The sequence below is a fragment of the Papio anubis genome, chromosome 2 (genome assembly GCF_008728515.1).
Source record: "Papio anubis isolate 15944 chromosome 2, Panubis1.0, whole genome shotgun sequence".
NCBI classification, from domain to species: Eukaryota; Metazoa; Chordata; class Mammalia; order Primates; family Cercopithecidae; genus Papio; species Papio anubis.
Genome location: NC_044977.1, coordinates 87,693,114 through 87,702,867, shown reverse-complemented (window position 1 = coordinate 87,702,867; position 9,754 = coordinate 87,693,114). Strand labels below are relative to the sequence as shown.

At 53.9% G+C, this 9,754-nt stretch overlaps 1 protein-coding gene across 4 annotated transcripts in view; it reads right to left on the bottom strand.

Moving 5' to 3' along the window:
- Positions 1–9,754, bottom strand: part of LOC101007158 (musculoskeletal embryonic nuclear protein 1) — a 67,667-nt gene that overhangs the window by 394 nt on the left and 57,519 nt on the right. Inside the window, exons 7-10 of one of the 4 annotated variants that reach the window (XM_021934326.2) lie at positions 9,271–9,420; positions 8,577–8,690; positions 6,952–7,062; positions 109–241 (exon numbers count right to left, since the gene is read on the bottom strand). In XM_021934326.2, the coding sequence (XP_021790018.1) occupies positions 109–241; positions 6,952–7,062; positions 8,577–8,690; positions 9,271–9,420 (508 nt within the window). Of the gene's footprint in view, positions 1–108; positions 242–1,239; positions 1,344–1,425; positions 1,706–6,951; positions 7,063–8,576; positions 8,691–9,270; positions 9,421–9,754 lie in introns of those variants that run through there. The other 3 variants (XM_009200560.4, XM_009200568.2, XM_009200567.4) reach the window with 3 other exon arrangements.

Genomic DNA, 9,754 nt, shown 5'->3' with positions numbered 1-9,754 from the left:
TGAGTCCAGGAATACTGGATTCTCAGAAAAGGATCCTTGACCACCTCCCCCCACCAGACACACACCTGCACCCCCACCCCCAGCCCCAGATGGCGTGAGGACACTCACCACACTCCCGCATGACCTGGTAGGTCTTGGACTTGATTTCTTGGTTCTTGGTCAGGTTTCCTCGGGCCCCCTTCAGGTCCTCCTCCTTCACAGGGGGACGCTTCTTCTTGATAGGGGCTTCCTGAGCACCAGCCTTGGAGATCCAAGAGCCTTATCTTACTACCCGAAGTCTCGAGGCGGGGACACCTACCTCTGTGCCTTGGCCCAAACCCCTCTTCTCTGTTCACTAAACCCAAGCCTATTCAAGGCTCTACTCCTCTTCCACAGAAAGCCTTCCCAACTATGCTCCACCTGCTGCAGGTCTCCCAGCTGTCTTGGTCTGACTTGCCCATGTGCCCTTCCCCTATAGCCTGGGAGCTCCTGGGAGCAGTGGCTGCTGCAGCCTCATACTGGTGTGTCTGTCTGCCTGGCCAAGCTCAGGGCTGGGCACAGCGGGGAACGGTGAAGGGGACTATCTCTGAGGTTGGGCAATACTAGGGCATTTGGTTAGTTCCAAAACCTGCTCACTGGGTGCCAAGGGGTCCCTCAAGGATTGCCCAAAAGCGCTAGTATTTACTTTGTGTCTTTGGGGCTGGAAATGGGGTAGAAGGACCAGATGCCCACAGAGTTACAGTCCAAAGTGACCACCCACCCATGGAGCAGGCAGCAAGGACAATCTTCTCCCTTGGCAGGCTGGTTTGTCCCTCCAGGGTGGGGGACACCCAGGCTCAGTGTTTAGCCTACCCCTCAACCCCAGGCGCCTGTGAGTCTGAGACCTGCCTGTGCTTGGGTGCAGGTGCAGGCATTTCCTCCGTCAGCCTGGGACAGGCTCCTCAGAGTAACACACTACACCCCTGCACAGGGATGCACCCAGCTGTGCCCCTCCAGCCTCATGTGCACACACATACAGCTTCATGCATATATCATACACAGAGACAGACAGACCTATGTGTGTAGCTACACACAGCGTGCATGGCTGCAGGGGCCATAGCTACAAATGCACAAAGCTCTATACACTGAGTTACAGCAGCAGCACACACATGCATGCACACAAACGCGCCCCCTGCCCAAACACACAGGCACATGCAGAGATCTATCTAAGCCCCCACCCCTAACATTTCTCTCCACTCCTCCTAACAAACCACGGAATACCACCAAAGCCACACAGAAGAGGGGTTCTTCAGGGGGTCCTCCCTGAGCCCCCATCTCCCAAGGGCTGCAGAGCCTCCAGTTCATGCTTGGGGCTCAGTTCAAGACACAGCTGCCAGAGCCGTAAGTGTCCAGGACTCCACCTCCACTCCCTCTGGCATCAACACAGCCCATGCTGGGCCCTCCTACCTGGGACATGGTGGGTATTGTGTAAGCGCTGGGTCTTTGAAGGTGCCTGTCTGGCAGGCAGCAGCTGCTGGAGAAGGTCTGAGCGGAGCCCAGCCTTCTGGAACTTATATAGCCTGCTTGCTTGTCCCGGAGAGCCACTGCCCCTCCTCCGGCAGGCTCCCTGATGATTCAGGTCCGCAGGGTCGCTGGCTTCAGAGTTTATTCTCAGCGATGAGAGGGGCTCCGAGTACTGCTGCCTGGGGGTTGCAGCCCTGATGAAAGCAGACGGCTGCAGAGACCCTGTGCCTCCCGGGACAGCTGCTTGATTCCCCCGGGGGAGGTGCTGGCACTGGTGGACTTGCTATGTGTTTACGGATGTGGGTCCTGGAATGTGTGACCATCTGAATTGTTCCTCTGCAAGGGTTCATCCCAGTGTGTGGGGTGGGTGTGGGGTGTCCCTGAGGGAACGGAGGGCCCTAGCCGGCTTGGACTGCTCCAAGCTTGTTTTTCTTCCTCTTCCATCCCTTCCCCTGGATTCCAGTGGAGAGATTTTCCATCCCTGCATGGTGGTAGAGCAGGAGCTTCCCGTGTCTGCTCCCTTTGCTCATGGCAAGCTCACTGGGCCCTGACAGCAAACCCAGAGAGAGAGGCTGACGCAGGCCCACAGGTGGAGAGCCTGAGGTACAGGGGCCTGGGGAGTTGCTCATGGTTTTGCTGATGTACTTGTCCTCTGTCCCATTCCAACTGCAAGTTCAGCGAGGGGGAGTAAGGGGTCTGGAAAGGACTAGGCAGGAAACCATGCTCGATGGTGAGGGCACTGAGAGAAGTGGGAGGCAGGCTCAGGCTCAGGTCTCCGACTAGGTGCGGCCACCACAGGGGGGCTGGCCTGCAGGACAGTTTCAGTTGGGGGACAGTGAAGCCTACTCCAGGTATTAAACTGCGGAGACAACAGGCCCAATCGCTCCCCTGGAAGGTCACTTAGCTCTTCTCTGCTAAAAGCTCCTAACACACTCCTCCTTGCAAGGGGAAGATCCCCCAGGGCACAGGACAGGACCCTAAGCCTGGAGTGGGTGTGGGGAATAGGTATGCACAGGAGGTTGGGGCCCTCCCAGTGACAGACATATCTAAGTCCTTTTCAGTTTATGGAGATTATTTTTATCCTTGAAGGCTCCAGGCAGATGGAACCCAACCAGGCACTGACATTTGGTTATCCCAAATGCCACTCCATTGCTGTCATACTTTGAACCCCACCCCAATACCCCTCCTGCCATCCTGGCTCCAGGAGGCCAATGAGAGGACTGCCAGGCTTGATCTGAGACAAGTGCTGACATGAGGAATGCCCAGGATGTGGCACATGGGCCAAGAGGCCGCCGAGGGCAGGCCAGGCCTCGTGGGGGCCTTCCACTAGCTCCAGGGGTGCCCCTGCAGATGGCACCTGACGCTGACGCTCTGCCCAGGGACCTGCCTTCCAGCCCCGCAGCCTCAGGGACGAGGATGTGGGCTGCTCACTGCTTATACTCTACCTCCCCAACATGACATCCTCCTCAGAGACGGACTTGCTTTAATTCTCACTAGCGAGGAAGTGGAGATGGACATGGCAAGAGCATGTTTGGGTTTTCCCTGGGCAGATGCGGGCTCCCACTCCTGCCATGAGGCTCCGTAAGGTTCCTTCTCACTCTGGTCTCTGGGGAGAACTTTCTAATTCACAGGGGAATCTTTTTTGACCCTGCCAAGCTGTTTCACCTCCAGAGAACACACAACCAACAACCACAAATGTGATGGCTTCTTTTTTTAAAAAACTGTAATAAGATGCCAAACTTTATTGTAAACCATTTTACAATGTAAGTACATCATCTCTTTCATTTCAAAAAAACGTTTCTGTGAATCCTACCACCACCGATTAAGCACCCCCACTGGATGGCTGCTGAAGTGGGCCATGGTTTTGCTCGCATAGGTCTGACTTCTAACAAACTTCAGGAAAAGAAAAATCAAATTTAAAACAACCCAACCAACCAACCACCAACCAACCCAGGAGCTCAAGGTGCTCGTGGCAAGTCAGACCGTAAGTCCCTTACCGAAAGCCAAGCCCCTCAGAGCTGCCAGTGTTTCACAAAGTGAAACAGAGAGCTCTGCACTCTCAGCCGCAAACGTGTGAAACTTCTAAAAGCCAGCCCCACACTCTACGAGGCAGCTGCTCTGGCCGGTGGGAAGCTCCTTGTACTGCCTATCTTAGTACTGGCTGCGAAACGGCCAGTGAACTGCAAGGGCAGAGTGGGCTGCCAGCTGGGCGCTGTTCCCTCCAGGGTTCTGAGGCAGCCTTTGGACATAAACTTGGGGCTGCAGCCTACAGGCTTACACTGCCTAAGGGAAGTCACAGCTTGGATTTGAGCCTTTTAACATTTTCCCTGAAGAAAGAGGCATGACAGGTGACATTAACCCATGACTCCCTGTTGCCAGGGAAGACACAAGTTAAAACTTGAGGAAGGAGACCACCAGCATGGCCGAGGGGCCACAGACCCTCCTCTTGCATGTGTGCAAGCTGAGTGGACCAAGAATCCATCACCACCTGGGATCTCACCAACATCCCCCCTTGCCCCCGGGGTTGCCATTGTCAACAACCCTCTGACAGCAAAAGGAAATAACAGTATCAACCACCTCTTCCATTTGGATATGACAGTTCTACCTCATTAGTTTATTTCCAATAGCTACAAGAAATTTGTTCATGACCTTGACTTGCAAGGTTCCATCACAGGTGGCTTGGCTGAGGTCCAGATTTGGATAAATCGGATTGATAGCACACAATATCCAGTCAACGTCCCATCATTTCTCAACACGGTGATGGATGCCATGTGGCCAGGTGAAGAGCTGCACCTCGTAAGGCACCTTGGAGCAGGTGGTGAGGAAACTCATCCCAGGGAGGGAGGGCAGCTCGGGAGGAAGCCCTGACCACAGCCCTCTGATGTGCTCTCATGGGATGGTGCACCACGGAAGAGCCCCCAGTGACTGCAGGAGGCACTCCTGGGGATACAGATTTGTGTGTGTGCACACACACATATACACGAGAAAGGGAAGGCCAAACACGAGAGGTGCCCTATGGTGAGACACCCTATTAGACCCCCATCCCCTGGTCAGCCAGCTACTAGCTGCAGCCCAGAGACTAAAGCCCTTTCTGAAAATCAGGATACAGGGAAAAACCATCACTCCTCAGCTACCTCTTTGTTCCCCAAACCCACTGCTCCCTGGGAACTGGGCCGAGCCTTCAGATGAGACCATCTGAGGTTTACATAACCCAGGGTTTGTTTCACAGCTTTCACAGATTATGGCTCTTCTATCCCCTGCCCTGTTTGGAAACATTAGGAGCTCAAGACTGAACATGAAGCTCTGATTGTGAGCTCCAGGAAGGTGGAAGAAACAGCTGCAGGCACAGGTTGTTCAAACCAAAATGAAACAGGAGGGGAGGAATCAGAACTGAGTCAGTGATGCCATGAGCGCCTCTTAGGAACATGAGTTCCTGACCGTCCTGTCAGGAACATGAGTCTTGGTCTTCCCAATGCGACTGAGAATGGCCTGGTTCCAGCCACTCTTCCCCACTAGAGAGCTGCTGGGGGAAATACTGGCTACCATAGCTGTGGATGGGAGGGAGCACAGAGTCAGTCTGAGCAGGAGCGACACCGGCAAAATTGCCTCCTACCGCAGTTACAGTCCCTGCTCCTCTCGGCATCCTGGCTCTGCACTCCTGGCGGAAGATGGGCTGAGAAGGCCTCCCTGATGTTCACCTTCAAGTCCAGAACAGGCAGGACTCTGAGAGGCAGACGGCAGTCCCAGGGTACCTGGTTTAACAGCTGGGTTCATGCGCCACAATTCGGACCCAGTGTGCTTAAGTGAAACACATGTTCATGCAGGTCTAAAAGGAAGGTTCTAAGTGGAGTGGCCTCCTCTGCACTTGTCTCACTTAAAGTCCAGCCTGTCTCCCTTCTAGCTCACACCTTAGCAGTGTGGCTTCCTGTTCCTAACCATCCGTGGCCACCTCTGAGCGTGACAAACCACTGAGCAGTGCCCCTACCTTGCTGCTTCCACAGCAGGGAAACTGCCGGGGTCAGCCCATTCCACAGTCACTCAGGAAACTCCCAAAGCCACAGGGGCCTGTAGCCATGCTGAGGAGTAGGGGCCACTCCCCAGGGAGGGGACACGGCCTAGAAGCACCTTGCCCTGCCTGTGGTTTAGAGAGTGAGCTCTCTCACCCCTGCCTGCCTTAGCCACCTCAGCTTTGGAGGGCGAGAAAAACAGGATCACTTTGTGAGGCAGATGTTCTCCAGAATGCTGTCCAAAACAAATAGACGACACTAGGATGACAGGTACTAGGGCAGCAGGAGAGGAGGTTCCTGGTGCTGCGTCCAGAGGCTGGCTCTGAAGGCTGCAGCAGTGGGGGCTGAGAGGCCAAGACCACTTTAAATCGTGATTAGAGGCTCTGCAGACAGGCAGACCGCATGGAGTCTGGTAATCTTGGGTCCTCTGGACACAAAGACCTCTTAGCTAAGCTCCTTTCTTGGTCAAATTTAACTAAGACCTCTAATCTGCCAGCAGGAACGCTAGAGCTCGCCGGTCATGGACAGAGCTCTTCCTGTTCCACACACTCTGCAGCTCCTGGATCTGCATCCAGACCAGCTGCTCTAAGCTTGGGTCTGATCTTCACAGAACCACTGGGTTTGCTGATTCTAGAGAAGAGCCATCCTCTTTCCCTCCCCAATCATTTGTCTCATCTTATCATAGGGCATCATCTAACAATATTCCAAATAAAAAACTCCCAACTTTTTCCTCCTGCCAGCCCACACCCCATGAAAGGCAAATAAACCCATTTCTTTGGGGATTAAAAAGAGTTTTTAAATACAATAGTATGAAAATATAACTTAAAAATATAAAAGTCAAACAGCATACGGAAGACTTAAAAATCTCTGTTTTGCCCATTAGTCCCATAAGTACTTTGTAGGAAATAAACACATACCCCCAACCTGGTAACACTGTCACAGCTCATAAAACCAGCTTCAGAAATCAATAGTTACAAAAGCCATTTCGAGTAAGAAAGCATTCCGTTTCCAACTTGGTCAACGAGTCACTTTTAGCCCAAAGGCGTTACGTGTTCGCACTGCCCACAGCCGTGGTGAGGGAACCCACCCACGGTCTGTGTGCCTGTGCTTCCTTCCACCTTGCCACCTGGTCGGACATGGGGCAGGGCCTCAGGTCCCTCACAACACTGTCTGGGACGACAACAAACAAACACAACTCCTTCCTTGCATATTTGGTCAGTGTTTGTAGTGCAACTGAATGGGGACCTCCAGCCGCCCGTGGCCCCCTCGGGCGCTGGCTCCTCTTCCCTCTTTTTAAGTCACAGTAGTCTGGGGGCAGGCGAGAGCAGGCAGAGACAGCAAGAGGAGCAGAGGTAGAAAGGAAGGGCAGAGAGTGGGGAAGGAGCAATGCTGCGGGATGACCTCTGCACACCAGCGGCTGGCGGGGCCCTCCTGTCACCCCCAGCATGGGAATGTGTCATACGGGCAGGCCGAAGCGGTGCTTCTTTTTCTTCACAGGCTTGAGGGGGGTCAGTCTGCGGAGGTCCTCCTCCACGTCAGACTCCTCCATCTCGTCATCCGCCGAGATCAGGATCTAAGGCAGTGGAGAGGTAGGGCCCGAGTCACCCCCAGCAGGGCCTTCTTCATTTGCCCTCGGTGGACTCTGGGCCCTTCAAGTCTCATGTTTCTTTTGTGTGTGTTTTTTTTTTTTTTGGACAGAGTCTCACTCTATCACCCAGGCTGGAGTGTCATGGCACGATCTCGGCTCATTGCAACCTCTGCCTCCTGGGTTCAACTGATTCTCCTGCCTCAGCCTACTGAGTAGCTGGGATTACAGGTGCGAGCCACCATGCCTGGTTAAATTTTTTTTTTTTTTTTTTTTTTGCTACTTTTAGTAGACATGAGATTTCACTACGTTGGCCAGGCTGGTCTCAAACTCAAGTAATCCACCTGCTTCGGTCTCCCAAAGTGCTGGGATTGCAGGCATGAGCCACCATGCCTGGCCAAGTCTTACGTTTCTTTACAAGAGAGTGAGGGAACGCTCCCTATACTCAGTGAGACACACTAGCCTCCATAGGCCATGTTCACTCCAAGGACACTCAGGGGCTACTGAAGCCAGCACTGAGTCAACAGACCCCCTTCCTCTGCTAATGTTCCCCACTTCTCGGTCCACCTCCAGGGGAACCGACCGCCACCAGGACAAACTCAGCAGGGATCTGCAGCCTAAGGTCACCCTGGCTAAAAAAAGCTCAACCATGACACATGCAGTTGTTGAAGCTGCCTTAAATACTGCAGAGGCAGACTGAAAAGCCTCTTTCAAAAGGAAGAGAAAGCATCTGTGGGCAAGGGGAGTCCAGCGTGGCTGCTGAGCCAACTCTGCAACTGCTGAAGACAAATAGCGGCACTTTGCTGTTCTAAGCCCCTGGAATGACTCAGTCATGCAGCTGGGGCAAACACACTCATTCCCTGCCCGCCTGCCTGGCTCCTTAGACCTCTGAATACCAGGGAAAGGTTGGAACCACCTAGGTTGGGATAAGGAGGTCCAAAGTTCATCTGTGCAGGGAAACATGAACTCCTATTCTAGGGCAGGGCAAGCAGTCTCATCTCCTCTTCTCTGCACTGTTCCCTTGCAGGGCTTCCTGCCTCTAGTCTTGGTTCTGACCACCACACTCCCACTGCTCCTCACTGCCTGTGCGAGCACATCCCAGTGCCTCAGCCTAGATCACATGGCATCGCCCATCTAGCTCGGCCTGTGCCTCACTTCTTGTCCTTCTGTCCTATGCTCCAGAATACAAGCCACAGTGCATTTCACACTATGGCCCAGACACCAAACCATGTGACTATGAATGCTCATGAGCTGCTGCTTCTGCCCGTAACACTGTTTGCCACTCACCTAATGTTCACCAAGCTCTCATGACAGGCGCTGGCCAGATTCTAGGGACAAGCACCTAGAGAAGACACGGCTTCCCCTCTGTCCTACTCATCTATTCGTCTTCTGAAACTCCCTCCAGGCTGTCCCAGGGCCCTCGTTGGGTTCTGCCTACGCCTCAATCTCAGAACATATTACGGTGTCATGACAAGCTACTTATGTGTCCACCTGCACCTCACCCATGCATCTGACGGACTCTCCAGGGAAGATGTTCGTCTCAGCTTTTCTGCAGCTCCCACCTGCACACAGTGCTCTCCGCCTCGGGAGCTTCCCAGGCCTCCCATGAGCTGGCCCTGCATGCAGATGTGGGGTGAGTGCTGCAGGGCCACCAGAACACATATCCTGGCCTCAAGGCTGCTATTCATGGCCACTGTTCTTCCCTGAGGTCCACAGAAGACCAGAAAATAAGGGGGGGATGAGGTCCCTCCTGTAAGGTCTGGTTACCCCTATATTTTAGAAGTTTCCAGCTGCCTTAGCCAACACTTCCCTTGCTCTTTAGTGGTGGGCAGAGATTCAAATACCCTAATGCTTGAAGGTCAACCGCCAGGCCCATGATGGTCCTTGCCAGCTCACCAAACAAGGCAGCACCTCCCTCTCCTGTCATCTCCACCAACAGAGGAATTGTCGCAGGCAAGCCACCCCCATCTGCTATGCCCCCCTGCCCTAGGCAGGCCCAAGGGACAGTGGGAATGGGTCCTGTCTGCACAGAGCTGTCTGTCCCTCCCTCATCTCTGGCTCAGCCTCTTCTCCCGCCCATTGGCTCGCACTGTGACTTAGCACTCAAGGGAAGACCAAACACAAACATGAGACCAGAGACCCCCTTGGGCCAATGACGTGATGGCTTGGGCCCTTGGAGAGTCGGGGAGGCCCTACCTCAGACTCAGACTCCTCGTGGGATGCGGCCCTCCGGTAGCGGACCTTGCTCCCATTCCTTGAGTCCTGGTTGGCTCCCCTTTCTTCTAGCTTAGCTTTCGTCTTCCCCTTTCTCATGAGGAAATTGTCCACTACCCAAAACATCAAAGCCTGCGGGAAGGAAAAATGCAGGTTACTTTGGGATAAACCATTTTTCAAAGCAAAGCCGAGCAGCCCCCTATCCGCCCACTCCCATTCCAGGTTAAAAGATCCAGAGCTAGAGAAAGAAAAACCCAATCCAATCACCCTGCTATCTCCCAAAGCTTAGAAAGAGACTCCCAGTCTCCGTGTCCTCAGGTTCAGTTTTCTGATCAGTGTGTGCAAGGAACGTGCCCTGAGAAGTCTTTGTTGTGGTAATTGGGGGAACAGCCTGTTTGGGGCCTGGAAGCAAGGTCTCTGGACACGCGTTCCGGGCCCCTCCCCACAGACTCCGTGTGGGTGGCCA